At 37.9% G+C, this 19,242-nt stretch overlaps 3 protein-coding genes across 3 annotated transcripts; 1 reads left to right on the forward strand and 2 right to left on the reverse strand.

Moving 5' to 3' along the window:
• Positions 1–1,281: 1,281 nt before the first annotated feature.
• LOC114517911 lies at positions 1,282–4,459 on the forward strand. The gene is made up of 5 exons (XM_028537762.1): positions 1,282–1,388; positions 1,871–2,008; positions 2,178–2,253; positions 4,017–4,151; positions 4,231–4,459. Exons 2-5 carry the CDS (start codon positions 1,889–1,891, stop codon positions 4,275–4,277), a joined length of 378 nt encoding a protein of 125 aa, XP_028393563.1. The 5' UTR covers positions 1,282–1,388; positions 1,871–1,888; the 3' UTR covers positions 4,278–4,459.
• Positions 4,460–4,493: 34 nt separating this feature from the next.
• LOC114517906 (NSFL1 cofactor p47-like) lies at positions 4,494–8,523 on the reverse strand. The gene is made up of 11 exons (XM_028537755.1): positions 8,413–8,523; positions 7,753–7,883; positions 7,558–7,653; positions 6,929–7,015; positions 6,699–6,772; positions 6,526–6,602; positions 6,181–6,290; positions 5,837–5,974; positions 5,639–5,764; positions 5,393–5,452; positions 4,494–5,168 (listed from the first exon to the last, which is right to left on the reverse strand). Exons 1-11 carry the CDS (start codon positions 8,521–8,523, stop codon positions 5,036–5,038), a joined length of 1,143 nt encoding a protein of 380 aa, XP_028393556.1. The 3' UTR covers positions 4,494–5,035.
• Positions 8,524–8,962: 439 nt separating this feature from the next.
• Positions 8,963–13,623, reverse strand: LOC114517907 (adapter molecule crk-like). The gene is made up of 9 exons (XM_028537757.1): positions 13,426–13,623; positions 13,188–13,307; positions 11,601–11,742; positions 11,442–11,489; positions 11,127–11,255; positions 10,836–11,000; positions 10,599–10,631; positions 10,433–10,513; positions 8,963–10,062 (listed from the first exon to the last, which is right to left on the reverse strand). Exons 1-9 carry the CDS (start codon positions 13,452–13,454, stop codon positions 9,919–9,921), a joined length of 891 nt encoding a protein of 296 aa, XP_028393558.1. The 5' UTR covers positions 13,455–13,623; the 3' UTR covers positions 8,963–9,918.
• Positions 13,624–19,242: the final 5,619 nt, after the last annotated feature.

The following is a 19,242-nucleotide window of genomic DNA, read 5'->3' on the forward strand; positions in this document are numbered from 1 at the left end:
ATTAGAAGTAGAAGTGTTATACTTTAAAAACTTACTCGAAGGACAAAATTCGCACGTATATATACTACCACACCATGCATGCACTCAATTAAATCCCCTCGAGTTTGCAGCCTAGAAAACATTTCAAAATGATAAATGACAGTTTTATATATTTACCGTCCCATATGTCAATGAATGAATGTTTGATTCGAAAACGATGGATTATTGCGCGACGAATTTTAAAACGTTATAATTTTATCTTCCCAATGCCATGAGAGGATTATCAGCCGCTACAACTAGTCTATATATAATTACGGCAAAAATATAAAACAAATATATATATATATATTTATATATATTAGTATGTTATATATCCATGCAAAATTACTAGTAACAGAAAGGCTTCACACGCCAGCTTCCTGAATTGAAACCTATAATTAAAGGTAGGCTAAAGAAAATCCAGACAACTGATACATCTTAGCTAAATATCGTTAAAATTTAGTTTAATGTGGAAAAGACAGAAGAAAGCGCTAAGATACAGCAGCTTACAGCTGTCCAACTATATCATCAATATACAAATGAAATTTTAATATGTCCACGTTCAAAAGTCCTCCCTTTAATTCTCTTTTATAACGATGATACCGAAAAATTCTTCGCTGCGTAATGGTGCTGCTAGGTTGCAAGTTTCAAATTTTATTCGCCCTCTCGCGTTTGCTTAGAAACAATGGCGCGAAACTGCACACGGCAGCTGCGAAACACAAAACTATCATTTAAACTTCGTCAATTTTACAGCATATAACCGCAGAGCCATGGAGATGGCTAACTCACTCTAAATATGTTTTTATAAATTTAGGCTTCATGCCCATTGGCTGGGCGCACTCATATCTACAGGAACACGTGCAAAAGCGAAGCGTTTCAGCTGTTATGAAAATTTTTCCCTGGCAGCTGCCTGAATTTGCTTATTTTTACCGAAAACATCACAGAATATACACGGCATAATGTTGATAAAGAAAAGGAAAGTCGTAAAACATGTTCTTTCCTTGACAACGGCGTGGTTTCAATGCCTTTCTCTTCCTAAACAGAATAAAATACGAAATGGAAAACGAAATCTTATGCCCGCCACGCTTTTTGATTTCAAGCGCTTTCCCGGTGGCTTTGTTTTGCTAGCGTTGCGCGCACGCTGATTGGCCGAGCTACAGGTGACTGTTTTCATCGCCGCGCCGCGATTGGCTGCTTTCACGAGGCCTTCAGATGCTGTTTTCCCGCGGTAAACTGCACCTGTGTATATGTTGAAAGTTTGGAAAAATTTAGTTTAAACCGGCTGCTGACGGCAAAGCATAGAAAAGCGTTAGAAGCAGACAAAATTTAAACAATTTTCTCATTTCAAAGCTTATGACCGGAACGTAAAGGTGAGAGCATATTTTTAAAGCATTTTATTGCAGTTAACGCATGGAATAGGCTACCGTGTAATACTCAGAGAGGTACAGAACACGGTATACGCTTCGGCGAGCTTACATTGAACGGGAGCTATACCATATTTTAAATCCAAAATGTATCGCGCAACAATTATGAAGTTTCTGTTCGCTTGTTCGCGCATGGGATCTGTAAAATCGCTTGCCAATCTTAAAGGCAGCTATCCTGCACGATCTAAGAATTTCTTAGGCAATATAAGCCATCCATAGGCCAAACTCGCATGCGTCAGGATTAAGATGATATAGGCACTGAAAAGCTTTCGCGAGATTTGGTTATACTGCCCTCGTAAAACAGGCGAGCTTGGAATATCCCGGTCATGCTAAATGTTTTTGAGTAGAACATCGTAAATTCGAATATAAAGACAGATTTCTTAACATTACATGCAGTTAAACTAAAATATTTCCTCTATACTGTTTAGTGATATATCATTAACGAAATGGAAGAGGCGCGAAAAACTGTTTCAACGCAAGGGAGACCCACTCAGATAAGAGAAGATGAATTTTCACAGCTTAGGTCTGTCCTGCCATCCATTACCGCGGGGAGATACACTTCGCCGGTGAGTACCACAAATTCTCCGGTGGGTTGCTTTCTCCGTGAAGTGTTTTATTGCCGGTAGAGACCTTTCACCGCTAAGGGTCTTTTATCCGGGTGAAGAATACGTTCCAAGTAGTGGAGACTATTGCGCAAGAAGAAAATCGAGAAAAATTGAAAATCTTCATTTTTAGATAGAGGTAATCGAAGAAGCTATCAAATACATAGCACATCTACAAGCGACTTTAGAAGACCACGATAGCAGTTCAAGTAAGTAAGTTAAAACGCAACAACGCATGACACTAGTCAGGCTGCCTGCGTGCAGGCTGGCGTAGCGCTATGACGCAGATGTTCTTACTGAAAGTAGTTGACGTGCACTAGTTTTTCACTACTTGACATAGCCGGCCCGGCTGCAGTTTATGTTATCTTTTTGCCATAGTTAGTGGCAGAATTAACCAATTAGATCATTTTATTTTGAAGTTAACTACGATTTATCTATCTAAAATCGGCTAAGAGGTTTATACCACCGGCCCTAGGTCAACAACTTACGCGCTATCTGTCGACGAAGAAACGATATTTAGTCTGCAATGAACCACCATGTAAGTCTATCATCGCAAAGATCTTGGGGCCGGTTGCTCGAAAGGCGTTTAGCTTAAACGATGAATAAGTTCAAAATGGAAAACAAAATTATCTATTTATTGAACAATCGAGCTGAAATATTTCGATGTAAATAGTTCAATTTTCAATGGAAGTACATATTAAATGCATAAGATGCAAGTTCAGTCATTCACAAGATGTACGAAAGTAGGTATTTTTAAACTTTGGCTTATTCACCATTTAAGCCAAACGCTTTTCGAAACGCCCTTCATAGATTTTGTGAATGACTGAACCTGCATCTTACGCATTTAAAATTTACCTCCACTGAAAATTAAACTATTTACATCGAAATATTTCAGCTCTGTTGTTCAATGAATAGATAATTTGGTTTTCCGATCCATTTTTAACTTATCCACCGAAAAGCTTTCGAACAACCGGCCCCTGGTCTGTAAACCGAGAGCATATGGCACGGATTAAGGGTTGGTCAGCGCTATTTACCATCTATCAAACAAGCCTATCAAACAAACATCTAGCAAACCGCACGCAGTTCCATACTGTCATAAACTTTGCAAACTATCTAGCATCATTTGGAGCATATGAAAAACTTAGTGTGGAACGTACGCACAAAAATTACAAATATACATATTCATCAAGTTGACGTCGGCGATTTTATACCCAAGACAATATTTACACCCAAAATGGCACGTTGGTTTGCTGTAAATGGCCGCAATGTAGGTAGTGACAGCTCTACGTGGTGATGCCCTCAAATAACAAATATTTACATCGATACGTTTCAAGATCACATCCTTAGATATGAAGCAGTACCTGCATGTTTGTGCCACGGCGATCAATAATGTCCCAGCACAATGCGATGAATAAGAAAGTCCAGTAAGGTATCCACGTTGACCAAACAATCTTTCACCGTTTGCCCATACGATAGTTGCTCTTTTGTGACGTTCCACTGGTACTTCAACGGTTGTTCGATCAGAATATCGCCGCTTCTATTCCTTCTTGGCCGACTAAAACGTGTTCAATCGCCCATGCGTTTCACTTTTGCACTAAAACGTTTTGAAATATGAATCCGAAATGAGGATAATTTCAACCAGCAAGCAAATGACTGAGCTCAGCAGTGTTTCACAGTGGTCCCACATCAACTGTATCGTACAGGGTTGGTAGATAGCTGCATATTTGAGGCCAAACAACACCACACTAGTTCTTTGTTTCCTTTGTCTTTGCCTTTTGTTTTCTTGATAATAGCACTAATGACAATTTGACCTCAAATATTTGCATATCTACCAACTCCGATCGTACTGGGCATTGAAATATTCTGCGAAAATTTATGTCAGGATATCGTTTTGTTTCAAAGAAGAGAAACTTGCTAACAGCTTCGGCTAACGGCCATTTTTTACACATACTCAATATTTCTTTACGTTTAGTGACAACCGAAGAGGTTCAGCAACAGTTCAGAGAGCGATCACCAAGCATCAAGACTCGAATCAAACTGAGAGAACGAAAGGTTGCTTCGTTTCACGCAAGACTCAATTACGTGCCCAAACCACGCACTCTACGAGGTAAACGTAACAGATCTTTTAACACGAAATGACTGAGCGGACAAATTTGCTAAAAACTTCCTCGCCGTATCTCTTGCAGGTCATGAGAGGAGAACGAAGAAAAAACAAACACCCACAGACACCTAAAATACCATTTGATGATATGGCAACAAGAGCACTTTCTCTCTCTAATAGATTGAATATGTATAAGTTATGAGAACTGTGATGTGAGAAACATAGTGTACAGCTGACTATAGCCCCATTTACACTACACTCGATTCATTGGCATTGCATGGCACGGCTAAAATGGGTCCATTTCATCTGTGCTCGGCCTTTGTTTTGGTAGCCTGAACACTAATAAAATTGGGCACGGGTACCCATTTTAGTCGTGCCGTGCCGTGTCGATAAATTGAGTGTAGTGTAAAAGGGGCTTATGTGCTTTATAAAACACGCAAGGGGCTGGCTGGTTTCTGTTGTAACACAGCACAGAGAATTAAACACATAAAAAGATAAGTTAGATTACTTCGTTAAAGTAGCACTAAAAGTGCATTCGTACTTTGGACATTATTTATCATAGTTAACATGTTGGATAAACGGTTCCAATACGGGATCAATATTCTTGAAATAGATCTCTCTTATATTGTCAATATTAAGCTACCCGGAGCAATATGCCGGACACGAAACACAGAGTGTATTTTTAAAGTTTATTCACTTTTGACCACGCTCACGTCACTTTACATGTTCTGTTGAATATTTTCAGTGCATTGCTGAGACACAAGAACATCGAGAAGTGACTATTCGTTCAAACGTGAATAAACACACGGAAATTGTTAAATAAACCACGTTAGAACTTATTATATAATTAATAATGAAGTTAAAAGTTCTTAATTATCAATAGATATTCACTACTTGTATTTCTGTACAACCACAGCATTTAGCAATTTAGCTTCGGCTAGAGTTAGCGTTTCATCTGTTAGTTCCTTATTTGGGAATGTCGTCATGAGGACGTAATCACGGCCGGCCGCGTGAGGCCTGGATCTGAGTGAGATGTCAAGGAGATAACGGAACAACGTGAATGTAATGTCACTTGGTAGTTTCACATGTGAAAAGGTCATAGCCGGGAATTTCTTGCTGGGGGGAAGATACACACAGGTGAGATCTCCTTCCAGGAGGGATCAAAATTTCATTATGGGGCAAGGGGGGAGGGATTGTCACTCTGCCATGTGGGTTATACATTTTATGATTGAATTCTCAAAGGATACGCATTTACAAAGTTTCTGATATCGCTGATTGTGTTTGAGTGATTAAACTTCGCTACCAACCTTGGCGAGATTATGAAAAAGTCATTAATCATGACAGAAAAAAACTCTAGATGGCAAATACGAGGACAACAGCAAACCATTCGATGGAGCTGATGTGAAAAAGACGTAAACATGCATTCAAAGGTCGATCTGTGTAGAAAATTACCGAAGACGATTGAAAAATATCAGATTAGGTCTGTACTGTACCTTGTGCCATCGGCCAACCGTATCTGTAAATTCGTCACAGGTTGAGAATCATCAATCATTGGAGTTTGACTTGAGTCAGATGATTGTTGCGGTGCCACACGGGAAGTTACTACCTTCGGGGTAGGACTAAAAATAGGATACAGCTAAGTTCAAATTCAGCATTTCTCAAAAAGCGTCCTATTGCTCAAAACCTTATACCTGCCAAGCATATGGCCTGCGCCAGTGAAAGCTTTCATAGTTTCTTTCGGCTTAACATATTCTTCATTTCTCTTGTCCACCATGTTTACGTGAACTTCCCCACCACGATTGAGGTGATGTAGTTCTCGGGGTATTTCTCTGAACAACAAATAAGATCCATAAATTTTTTGACGCAGGCATGGAAAGTCCTGAAAGGGCATTTGTCTAGTAATAATAGTTGCCATGTGAACACTACATCATGCTGTATTCTACACGATACTGTATTCGTCCTGGATAACTATTTAACCGTTTCTTTTCGCTTAGAAAATAACCATCTTTACATCTATTCGTTAAAAAGGACTCACCCTCGGCCAACAGAGTCGAGGAACTGGGCATTCTCTGGATCATTCATATCCCTGAGTGGACCATCGCCAACAGAAAATCCATTTGACCAGAAATTTAAGTTTACTTCCAACTACAGCAAAATTATCAAACTTTAGTAACTAGTTCTCGTGATAAACCCGTGATATCTCATATACAGAAATTTCAAACATTGAGAAGTTTATTGATAGGACCAGGGGATAGCATGGCTGACCCCCCCCCCCTATTCCTGACGAAGGCCCTTAGGTCGAAACGTCGAGAAGTGTTTTTGTCTATTTTAGGCCGTTGTTATACCACATGAAACGTCTTGCATGTCTAAAACCACCCACCGGTTCAGGAGGACCTGTGTCGCTAGGATTTGCTCCTATTGGATCTGAAGCACCTTCAGTATCACCAAGACGGAAGCCTGAAACACAATTATCACAATATAGCCAGCACCGTACCACTTTCCACGCCTCCTATTGTCTAAACTTCCGACAGTAATATCGGGCAGGCTACGTACCCGAACCACGAAATGCTGGCGCTTTCTGTTTACTGCTTGACTCTTGTGACTTATCAACCACTTCTGCTCCATGTCTAAGATAACAGAAAACATAAACACAGCTGCAGTATGCTCACACAGAAACTTAAAAACATGAATATACAATGAATGCTTTCAAGCCCCGTGTACTTGTACATACTGCCGCAGTTTGGGAACCTGAATGAAAGTACTTTGACAAGGATCTTTCAAACCTTTTTGCTGCATCAAAAAGACTCTGAGTCATTTCTTTATTGGATTTTTCTTTCTTTTTTCTGGGGGGACCAACAATCTGTTGTCCACTGTTGACAACGGAAAAAGTTGTGATGTGAGAAGGGTGAATGGTAGTGTCGAAATGATGGTGAAGATGCTGGTAGTGACGATCATCACAAGATGATGGTGTTGGTGAATATGATGATGGTGAATATGATGATGGTGAATATGATGATGGTGAATATGATGATGGTGAATATGATGATGGTGAATATGATGATGGTGAACATGATGATGTGAATATGATGATGGTGAATATGATGATGGTGAATATGATGATGGTGAATATGATGATGGTGAATATGATGATGGTGAATATGATGATGGTGAATATGATGATGGTGAACATGATGATGGTGAATATGATGATGGTGAATATGATGATGGTGACTATGACGGTCGTTATGGTTGTGATGTTGATGGGTGATGGTGGTGTTTTTATTGATGGTGATTATGATGAAGGTGGTGGTGGTGATGTTGATAGCTAGGTGATGGTAAGCAAGGTTATTATGATGGTGGTTGGCAATGGTGGTGATGATGTTGGTGATGAGCAATGTGTGGTGATAATCACCTAGTCTCAGAGCCACCAGCATAAAAAGCTTGCCCCTCTTCATCACTTTCCTCACTCTCCTGAGCTGCCACATTTAAACCAGCGATGGTACCAAACCTTCAATTTATAAAGATACAGTGCATACTGCCAGCAGTGCTACCACCAAAACAACTATTACAATAATAGTCAAATTTTACAAACATTAACCATGTGTACCTCTGGTTGCTACTATCTCTAGTAATCCCACCATGCTGACTGACAGGTGGCTCAGGTTGAACGGATGGCTGCACATCCGCCTCCTGCATCCCATCACCCGGACCATCATCAAAGAAATTACTCAAAGCAAACTAACAGATCAAACAAAAAAAAGCATATTTTATACTACTCATGCAATAGATGAATCTATAGAATATATCCTTGTAGTGAATATGTTAATATTTTGTGGATAACAATTGAATAAATTCTGTTACATATGTAGTACATATTGAAGTTGAAGAAATATAGCAGTTGAAAATGTAAACGAAGTTCAGTGTTTGTTTAGATTACCGTCTGTAATAAGTAATAACTCTAACGGGTCTACGTTTGTTTCTATAAGTTGACTTTAATGACTTAATTCAACGTATATAATTAAATATGTGATCTATTACGTAGAAACCTTTATTACAATACTAGCACTTTCACAAATTGTACAATTACATAGTTTGTATTATACACTGCACTTTAAGAACCCATCCACTGACATGGTATATCAACCTGTATTATAAATGTTTATATAAGACTATAAGTCAAGTACGAATACATACATTGAAGTGACAATCACATCAATAGTATAACAATCAAGACAAACGAATAGGAGAAAACTGAGAGTTTTACTACCTGAAGATCCCATTCTACTTGCTCGAGATAAAATCTACTTGTTCCAGAGTCTGCTCCCGTCACAGCAGTAAATTGTGTTATCAGTTCATTTTGTTGTCCTTCGTCCGCCATCTTGCTTAAAGTGGCTGACATACGTTGGACCACTCGTCCACTCACTTCGGATGGCAAGACTTTTTTATTCATTCAATTCATTTTCAGTTGCAAATGAAGTTTCTTTATGCTGTACCGTCCCATGTAAAAAATATTGTTAAAATCTACAAAAGATGATTTCATTCGTCATTTGCTGAGATCAGTTTTGCACGTCCACATTTCGACTTGATAAAGAGCATACCAAAGAACATCCATTTGTCAAAAACGATATCCAGAGTAAATAAGTTTACAACACGAATAACTTACTCGAAAGAGTTTTGTAAAATGTAGGCATACATGACGCAATGTAACGTTTTACAGCTCACTCGACTTAGTCTAAGGAAGCAAAATGAACTTGGGACTACAGTAAATTTGAGTAAATGAAGCAATTAGCATAAAAAGGATTACATGTACCAAGCTAGAAATTATGGTCAGGTTTATTTCGTTTCAAATACAACGGCTCTTAAAGTGTGCATGATACGAAACTGTTCATCCACATACTTGAAGTGAACAGAATCCTGATTGGCTAGTCAAATTATTGCTCTTCATATCTCTTTGATACAGACTGAGATATTTAGACCCGTGTCACAGAAACTGGCAAATGCGATAAAATTTGGCATCGTTCTCCCTTATTTACCATATCAAAGCATCTCGTTTCTGGTTACCAATAATGAAACGGGGGAAAAAGTCTTTTGCAATTTGCAGGTAGTGTTTATTTTTAGTGTATGAATAGGAAAGTTTCGTTTAATCCTGTCAAAAACCAATAGGAAACTAAACACTTTCAAATATGCTAATTGGAAAAATTGGTGCCAAAAATTACCTCATTTCAATACCTCTCCAGTCTAAGTATCTCGTGACCAAGATGAAATATGAAAATGCAAGAAATCATCTGATTCAACACTCGATTTCATATAAACTGTTCTTTCAAATAAGGAGATAGACCCGTCTGACACGCACTTTAACTCTACTATATAAAAAATATTATGTAATAGTCTAAATTTCACCACCATTCGTTCGTTGTCCAGTATAAACACAGCAGGTCAGTCGTTCTCGCTGTCGGGGATTAACTTATACACAGTATATGTATCCTGTCAAAAGGTTCGCAAAATTTTGTTCAAAAACCATCGGATATTACTTTTATTTACATATAATCAATACGCAGGATAGAAATTAGTTGGTAATTATTAATGCTATAGTATTTTCTCTGTCCATCAGGCATCACGCAAATGTTCCATCCCTGGCTGGTTTCCACTAGGCTGCTACAAAAACGTTCAGCGTTTCTTGTTTATCAAGGTCTTACAGTGTCACAGTATGGATCAAATGGCTATCATTCTTCTGTATTTGTGTATATACACTTCAACTCCGACCTGATTCGGCCTAATAGCCATTTGAGAAGGGCTCCATCGTATTTGGGTCGATTAAGTCAACGTGAGACATTGGGAACTCTCCTGTTTTCCCGTTTAACTCGCCTTCCCAGATCCCATTGTCGTTTTGTTTTGTAACTTTTATCAAATCACCTTTCTACATCGTAAAAAACGGTAAACATTAGGATTTATCTCTCACATCGATCGGACACGATTGATATCCAGGATTAAGATTTAAACGGATTATGTCATAGGAAAGCAATTTCCAAGGCAAGTGCCAGGCAAGCTGCCGCAACTAATCCTGTCCCAAACATCTGATATTATCACTCGAGATTTCCGTCCATTTACACTTTCAAATAAAGTTCAATGCGCTAAGATTCTGCTGGTATTCTTTATGTGAATTTAGCACTGGGAAGTTGTAGAACATTACACTGTAATTAGATCTGGCCCGCAATGAAAAACATGCACCACAACCATACTCTACACTACCGATAAATAAGGCTCCTAAAGCTGGTGATAGACCTTACCTTGAAGGCGATTTGGTTTGTATCATATGGTGTACAAACTCGATCAATTACTGCTCTTGCAAGCAGTGGCCCCGAAGTCGGCTAAGGAGAATAAGAGTTTTAGTTAGAGAAAACCATTATTCTTTAGGAAAAGAAAATTTCAAAAAATTAGTTAGGATGACCTCACCTTAGGCATAGTAGGTCTTGGAGGTATCTCTGCCTGCAAAACAATTATTAAGTCGGTATAAATACAAACGATCCTTTGTACCTACATGTTCATTATCTGGTGCAGACCATGCTGGGACAAAGATTTTTGTATGTGGCATTGCATTATTTGGTGCCATTACAAAACTGTCCAAAATGCTGAATTTCACTCCTAAATCCAGCTTTTAAGTCCAATACAAGACATGGAAGTTCTACTCACAGGCCTGATAGGTTCTGGGGCAGAATTTCTGTGTTGAGAACCACCACGCCCTCCTCTGTATGGGTCAACATACGTGTTGATTGGTGGATTAACAACACCTGTTTGTACTGGTGTTGACGGGGGTCGTATCGGAGTTCTGGGATTTGATGGCTGGTCGTTGTTTATCTAAATATTGGTAAATGCGGTAAAAGTACAAAATAAAACAGTTAAGCAGGCATTATTGATATACTATATAGCACATGAAGTGGGGGTTAGGTATAGATCATGATTGTGTTTTCTTTCTTTACTTACAATTTGCACATATGGAACCGGTATTGAGCCTCGCTGACCGATTCGATTCTCAGCAGTCCACCAGGATTCCTCATCTTGGCTAACAATAGTTAAAATATCACCTTTCTGAAATGGCAGGTCATCTGGATCCTTTAAAATGTAGAATATTGAATGATAATAAGTATGGTGCATAAAGGAATAAAAATAAGTCAGGAAAATCAAGATCAGGCACTTAATACTATGACAGATAGATATTTATTAAAAACTACATGGCAACCCTGAAACTGAATTGTGTGAAACCACTTTTTTATTATAAAGATTAGCAGTTCAACTCACCCTGCCTTCGAAGTTGTAAATTGCTCTAACTTTCAAATCCCTTTCAACCTAAACATTTTACATACATAATTATATTACAATTGTTAATGCATCACAGCACACTATGTGTTTCAACTGTGACCAATACTCAATGCTAGTTATTTGAAATCATCTACTCACCGCTCCTGTTAATGTCGTCGTATCCAGAAAATGGTTTTTGTAGAAGCTGATGATGGAGGGTATGTCAGCAAATGTCTGGTCACCAATCTTGTAATGATTACCATTGTTGTTTATAATGTAATGACTAACTTTGTGATTCTCACTAGAAATAAACCACCAGGCACTGTTATTGGAAGTACACAAACTAGAGTTGTATAACATTGTATTAGTACAAATGAGCACTTAGTATTATCATGGTTTTTAGCAAATTGCTCAAACAATAATGCCAAAGTGTGAATAATACTTGACAGCTCTTAAGACAGTTAATTCTTTTTTAATTTAATAACACAAAACTGTCTTGGTTTGTATCTGAACACTTCCTAGTTTTAAGCAAAGGAAAGAAGGTCATCTACTTGGGGAGATGTGTGAAACATCTCAGGTAAAATAGCAGACTTAGCAATCATAAACAAAGTTGACCTTTGTAGATTAGAACTTTATTAAATCACTTTATTAATAAATGTTGTCAAAATTACATAGATATTGTTTTCTTGATATTAATGGCTATGCACATTGTATACAATGATATGCACAGTATAAGAATATATACTCTCCAGAAGTTCTCATGTGGTCAATGTTTAATTATTAAATGTGTGGTTAGTTAAACTTTGTGCTCAAACTGTCTTCAGAAAAGTTGTAATTGGGAGAAAAACCCATCCTCTTCAAAGGGACATCAAAATATACTCAGACAAGAAGTTATACGAATGCCACTTGTCATATAAAGACGTGTTTATACTTCAGTCATGGCATGTCTTTTTTTGACAAACAGTGGAAATTAATGGCTGTCACAACATAGATTTGAACCGCATTTACCCATCATTGACTGCACATTGACTTCGCATGAAAACAGACTTTACTATGAACCTTATTCTAAAATAGAGTTGACGCTAGCTACATACTTATTAATAAACCAGTGTATTTTGGCGACCACACAGACATAACAAACAAGCACGCATGCTTTTATAATCGAACAACAAATTAAAAGCCAAGCAGTCAAATTAGAGTCAGATTACAATGAAGAACTGCAATTATGACATAAAAATATATTTATATAAAAAATCATGTATATTTTAAATCCCACCAATCGCAAATGTTTTAAAATCATCTTGAATACCAAAAGCATCAATGTCGACAATTTGATTACATGCATATTTCCCAGAGCTTCAACTTTGTTTCGGTTAGATTTATGAACTATCGAATCGTATTGGGGATAGATCTTTTTGAGTGCTTTAAAACCTTAAAAACTTCCGACATATTCTTGTAAACAAAAGCACTGACAGTTTACAAAAGAATTCATGCCGATATTTTACCGAAATTATGTTGGAAACCGAATGTTCGTTGACGTAGCAAAGGCTGTACGAGTTTGTGTGCTGTTGTGAAATCAAAATGATCTTATAAAAACATTATGACATTTTACGCAACAATATCAAGAAGGAACAACAATAATTCATTAGCTACAGTGTATGTCAGTTTCATAACAGCATTTGCGAAATGAAAAGTGTAGCACCAAAACACAGCATGCTTTATATCGCAAAGTGAAATTAGTCCTACCTCACACTCAACACAAAATCTCCTGTCGAGGTCTTGCTGTCTCGAACGAGGTATATCCCCGGTTCTTTTCCCATGAGCAGTTGCTCCGTGTTACCACGGTTTACTTGCCCATGGTACCATCTAAAAATTGAACAAGCATAGATTTCAACGATCATCGCAAGTCCACAACACGCGACGCATCACGGTGTTACAATTATTTCGACTGACATTGACGCGTTCGAGTCTAGAATAGGCTTACCGATAATTCTGTAGATTCGTCGAATTCATGTCTTTATGTAAAGACGATCCCTTGACAACATACGTGAGATTAATCCATCGATACGTCGAGAAGCTACAATTCCTGTATGTCTTCGGTAAATGTCCCAATTTCTTGGTTGTAGTTAGGTTTTGTCGAACTTCGAAACGGTAAGCACTTTGGCTTTTTAACCGGAAGTCGTTCGAGGGGCTTCCTCCTTCTTTCTCAGGGCTCGGGCAGAGTTCCACCGGTGGAACTCTAATGCAACTGGAACGATAACTCAACGGGGGGGGGGGGAGCGGAGGATGAAAGCCAATGACCTTTCCGGGTTGTTTGAGCAGAAGTACTCGAGCGAATTTCAAGACTTCAGCTAAAAGGGAAGTACTAAAATATGTACTGATTGGTCGAAATTTGCTAAATTTAGTCGGTCGACATGGTTGGTGTTTCTGCTGACTGAGTTGCATGTTCACAGCGTTTCCGGATTCCGTCTTATTAAACACAAAAACCCCTGCTCCCCCTTCTGTTATGCAATTATCTAAATGTATTCCAAACGTTTTGTGTTTCATTCAGAGTCACGTCCGGTCTGACCGCAGAGTGGAATTGTGGAAGCGTCCCTTTCAATCGGTCTCAACTTGTTTTGTGCGATGCCGCCAAAGAGCCTGATTGCGGTTCGCCGCCGTTCACAGGATATCGGCTAAAAATTTTGTTACCTTCCGTTCCGGTTTCGAGTTTGCCTTTAATATCACCTAGAAGCTCAGTTTCATTACTGCATATGGGATTTTTATCAAAACAATGAAAATATGGTGTTATCAAATACACTGAAATTCTGCAGTCCAATCATTATGACTCTTGTCTGAGTTCGGTGTTGACAAAGGGAAGCATACACCGCACCAATCTAAGGACGTCTTTCCAAATGAAAGATGAATGAGATTACGTGAAATTCTTAGAAATCAAGAAACCAGCTTGTCTCTGTCAAGGCCAAAAAACTGAATTCAGGAAAAATGGCAATGCGACAGCTCCAAGAATATAGTTTGTCGCACGCGGAAGAACTAAAACACGTAGGCTCCTAAAAATGACCTACTCCCAATTTTTTTATTTGCTAAATCTCAATATTCTTACTTCCTTGTTCTTTTGTTTGGTCTTGTAATGTCTTTTCCGTGTATAATTTTCCACTCATTCCACTCATAATTAAAATGTGCATTTAAGTTGTTCTAACCTGCTTTATAGAAAATATTTGTATTTTTTTGTATGTTATACTAACTCTCCTCACTCCTGAGGAAAGTAGGTCGAGAAGTGTTTAGTTTACGCAGTTGTCATACTACATTACAGAGAGGTAATATTTCCTTTGCTCGTTAGGGCAGAATATTTTCCGTTTTCACTCCAACGATTAACACTTGGCGTAAATCCCCACCACACACAATAAGAATTTTATTCCGCGTTCAAACACTACCAATTGCGTGAACTAGGTGAACGTGATCTAAAGCAATCACTGTTCCCCCAATACTCCCCCGCCACCATATTGCACAGCGTTACTATAATTGAAAAGTGACCGAGAATAAATGGGAAGCAAATCGTTGTCTTTCCAAGAAATAGTTTTTTATCTCCGACTCGGTCATCCTTTTCCCGTAGTTCGTACTTGATGCTCGCAATGTATCATGGTAAGGCGGACATGTCATATGACACGATTAACGCCTTTACAGAGAACTGGTATTTTCACAATCTGATAGCCATTACCAAATGCGCACCTCTTTTAGGAACTTCGGAAAAACTCCACGTCTCAAATAGACCATCTTAGCACAACTTTTATTCATATTTTAAAAAGCTAACAAGCAGTCATTCATTTGTGCACGCAAATAAAGTCAGGACTGTTTATATTCTACGTTAGTATCCAAGCTGAGAAATGTTTTCATGTCAACAAATTTAATTACCTGAGGCTATATATAGTACAGCGGCCCTTCAACTTCCTGATAAATTGCAAGATCTACCGACTACATTTTCCTATCATCCTTTAAGTAAGAAAATTGCCTATATCTAGTTTCTATTTTTAACAATATATAGCAGTGAATCATAAACTTTTTGGACAGTGGTGGTTGTCAAATGATGAGAACTTCTGGTTGATTTATCAAGAACTCATTGTCTTCAACTCAGCGAGTTTGTAAACATCACGCAGTCATTAACCTCCATAGGAAATGGTGAACATAGGAATTCTCATTTGAATATGTTTTTGTATATTTTTTCTAAAGTTAAGTGAAACAGGAAATATAGTTTACAATTTCAGAATAAAGAAACGATCACATGAGAAGGCGGGCCATCAAATTTATACTATATGGAGATTTAGCACGAGGACTTGATGCGTCTACACACCTAAAAATCTCACATCTTGTTGACAACTTGTTGGCTCAACAAGCTTGTAGCAAGCTTGTTGACAAGTTGTAACAAGCTTGTTGAGACAACAGGTTGTAGCAAGCTTGTTGACATCAAGCTTGCTACAACTTGTTGGCTTGCAGACTTGTAGCAAGTTGTTGGAACAACTTGTTCCAAGCTTGTCGACAACAAGCTGTACCAAGCTTGTTGGAACAACTTGTTGACAAGTTGTTATAGTCATCAAGTTGTAACAAGCCTGTCACAACAAGCTTGTACGAAGGCTGCGCGTGACAATGCTGTAACAAGACAGTTCCAACAAGTTGTAGCGACATTGTTAACGGCAAAAGTTTTCCGATAACAACAAAATCAATTTGAACTGGGCCAAATATGATTTTATTGATCATTGCCATTCATCAAATGGCAAAAGCAAGATCAACGAGCTTTTAAACACTTTAACACTCTGCAACGAAGTTCATAACTTCTTTTAATAATAAGATTTGAAAAGAATCCGAATTCCTTGAAAACATTACAGATGAACATTTCCTTGTTTCAAGGATATCTATAACCGTTGAACCGTTGAGGAAGTGACGATTTCAACGGAGTAATCTCATTGGTTCAGACTCTGTTTAAACTATGTAACTAAGTGATCTTATTGGTTGAAATATACGTCAGTATATTTGCAAATTTCCCTGCTCTTTTCAAGAGTTCACTGATTCACCTGGTCATTGAGCTATCTTTGTGCCAAAACCTTTGATTTTTTAAGCCTTTAAAAGTTTAATAAACGTTGAAATATCAGTTAAAACGGATGGGCAACTTAAAAAAGTTTGAAGAATACTACAGTTCGACGTTTTAATAAAGGTATGTGCGTTTAATTCATCCAAATATTTGATATGGCGTACACAACGCCGGCAACACAATTTTAATATTATAGTACACAAGCTAGCCTTTTAAAACTATATAGTTTTTAAAATATTTGTTGAATTTATTGCTTTTTATAAACATTGAACTGTTAGTTTCTGTGGATATTTATAAAAATCGAAACTTTGCCGGTTTTTTGTATTCAATAATTCAAATATTTTTAATGACGAGTAGGTGTACGGTAAAGTGCAAAATTTCCTATTTTTAATATCTGTGCGTATGTTTTTAGCATGCTCTGATTAGAAATAATAATATATATTTACGTATTATGGTAATAAAGTATTTGTACATTACTTATTTGACATTAGACTTGGATGGCAAGCAAGACCCTCGCCACAGGAGACAGGATGGAGTTTCCTCAACGTATTTGCAAACCAGTTTCCTCAAAAATATTTGCATATTTTTTAAAGTAACTGATTCCTGAAGCCATTGTATATTATACTTTATAGGAATTTGATTATCAAACTGGAGCTAAACTGAGGTATTGGCCGGAAAGTCGTATCAAACAAAGTGAATTATAGGAATGAGGTGCAGCTAGCTGTTGATTCTTGGGACGACGAAGTCAATTCAACAAGTGACTGAAATACTGGTATTATACAAGAATATTCATGCACCAGTTAATTTTTACCATATGAATGCAAAGAAACTTTTCTTACGAACTGATTATTAGGCTATATACTCAGAAAGGAAAATACATATGTTCTTGTACTGAGCCTTTAGTAATCTTGGTACTTCAAATGTGAAGTTTCTATTTAATTGCTAACCTTTGAATTTGTTTTTAAAATAATATGATTTTTACATCAAACTTTGTGTTGTTTGTTCTTTGTTTCACAATCTCCGGGAAAACACGCGTGTTTTCAAGCGAGATTTAATGCGCGGCCATGTTTGCAGCAACGGCTTGTCGCGACAAGCTTGTAACGGTTCAACAAGCTTGTAGCAAGTTGTTGTCAGACTTGTAGCAAGCTTGTTGGCAACAACCTTGGTACAGCATTGTCACAACAAACTTGCTACAAGTCTGACAACAACTTGCTACACGTCCGTCACAACAACTTGGGACAAGCGGTGCGAATAAATCTTGCAACAAGCTTGTTGAAACGAGCTTGCGACAAGCTTGCTGCAGGCTTGTTACAACTCGTGCGTTTTTACGTGTGTATATATGGACATGCCACGCCATTTATTCGCCATTTTCACGTCATCTTTGAGGTTCCCGTCCTCGTGCTAAATCTCCCTATCAGTTCTCGGTTTTTGGAGCCCTGTTAAGCGAAAAGCTACATAGGCAGCGAAGTTAGTCAATTGACTAACATCAGTAATTGTCGGGGACAGATCATCAAAAAATTCTGCCTATATTACCCATTTATTTTTGAATTCGGCACAAAATAATGTTAAACACTTGGTACAGAGCCACAGGCCTATATAATGGCTGCATGATTCCATCGTTGCGTTTTCCACATGCGTATTCAAGAGATCAGTTAAAAAATTGAATATACAAATAGCTATATTTATCCATACGTATCTATGATTATTCATATGCTAGCGCTCACCTAATTTCATTTTAATTGAAGCAATTTTGCGTTCCATGTCCTCGTTTTTTCTGCCGTACTCTCGAGCAAAATTATACCACAGCTGTTTGAAACTTTCTTCCAGCCCCTTATTCATACCTTCAAAGTTATTAAACTAATGATGAATGAAGCAATGAGAAATGTTTCTATCAACAATAAAGATAAAAGTTGTCATCAGTTACCTATCTCTTTGAAGTTCTTTGCAACGACATTCAAACTAGTTTTGACGCTCTTCCTGCAGGAATTGCTTTCTTCAGTAACGTTTTTTATGACTTGTATAGACTTTGTATTTTTCTCTTCATATTTTTGTTGAACTCTTTGCAACAACCTTTGCGTTTCGTTTATAAAAGCGTCCTGCGCGTGTTTATTTTTCTTTGTCTTTCGAATATTTGCTTTTGTCAGGGAAGCAAAATAAGTCTACAGAACAGAAACACAAGCCGAAGCAATGAAAGTTGTTTGCTGCAGGTGCATGGTGAAGAAGTGGACTAAAAAATGGTGTTTTTGTGAGTGATTTATGTAAGATGATTGATGGTTTGATGATGGCGATGAAGATAATGATCGCGAGGATAGTGGTGTGATAATGGTGATGATGTGGTGGTAATGAAGGTTTAAAGGTGGTTTAAACAAGGAGGATAGAGGTAATGATGAAGTGATGCATGGTGATGCTGATGTAGGATAGTGGTGAAGTTGGTAATTATGATAATGATGGTTACAATTACCGCAATGACGATGACTATGTGGTACTGATGGCATATGGTGGTTATGTTGAGGAAGATAGTGATAACAAACTGATAGCCCACATATAGTATCAAGTCAACTGTACCTTTATCGCTTGCACCTGATTCAAGTATCTTTCTACAGTATTGTCAATACTTAGAGCACTATTATAAACATCTGTGATCGCTGTATCACGTTTCTCGTTAAGACACAAACCCCGTGCGACATTGTACATCTTTTGATACAGGATTCTCTCCTTCGG

Source organism: Dendronephthya gigantea, unplaced genomic scaffold (assembly GCF_004324835.1).
Source record: "Dendronephthya gigantea isolate DGI-Jeju-01 unplaced genomic scaffold, DenGig_1.0 000010F, whole genome shotgun sequence".
In the NCBI taxonomy this organism is placed as follows: domain Eukaryota; kingdom Metazoa; phylum Cnidaria; class Anthozoa; order Malacalcyonacea; family Nephtheidae; genus Dendronephthya; species Dendronephthya gigantea.

Coding starts and splice junctions, on each gene's coding strand:
- LOC114517911 (XM_028537762.1), top strand. CDS start 1,889: ATGGAAGAGGCGCGAAAAACTGTTTCAACGCAAGGGAGACCCACTCAG. Junction 2,009..2,177: donor CGGGGAGATACACTTCGCCG/GTGAGTACCACA, acceptor CTTCATTTTTAG/ATAGAGGTAATCGAAGAAGC. Junction 4,152..4,230: donor CAAACCACGCACTCTACGAG/GTAAACGTAACA, acceptor TATCTCTTGCAG/GTCATGAGAGGAGAACGAAG.
- LOC114517906 (XM_028537755.1), bottom strand. CDS start 8,523: ATGGCGGACGAAGGACAACAAAATGAACTGATAACACAATTTACTGCT. Junction 6,291..6,525: donor ACACAGGTCCTCCTGAACCG/GTGGGTGGTTTT, acceptor ATTTTGCTGTAG/TTGGAAGTAAACTTAAATTT. Junction 5,765..5,836: donor GCAGGCCATATGCTTGGCAG/GTATAAGGTTTT, acceptor TCCTATTTTTAG/TCCTACCCCGAAGGTAGTAA.
- LOC114517907 (XM_028537757.1), bottom strand. CDS start 13,454: ATGAATTCGACGAATCTACAGAATTATCG. Junction 11,743..13,187: donor GATTTTGTGTTGAGTGTGAG/GTAGGACTAATT, acceptor GTTTATTTCTAG/TGAGAATCACAAAGTTAGTC. Junction 10,632..10,835: donor CCCCAGAACCTATCAGGCCT/GTGAGTAGAACT, acceptor ATTGTTTTGCAG/GCAGAGATACCTCCAAGACC.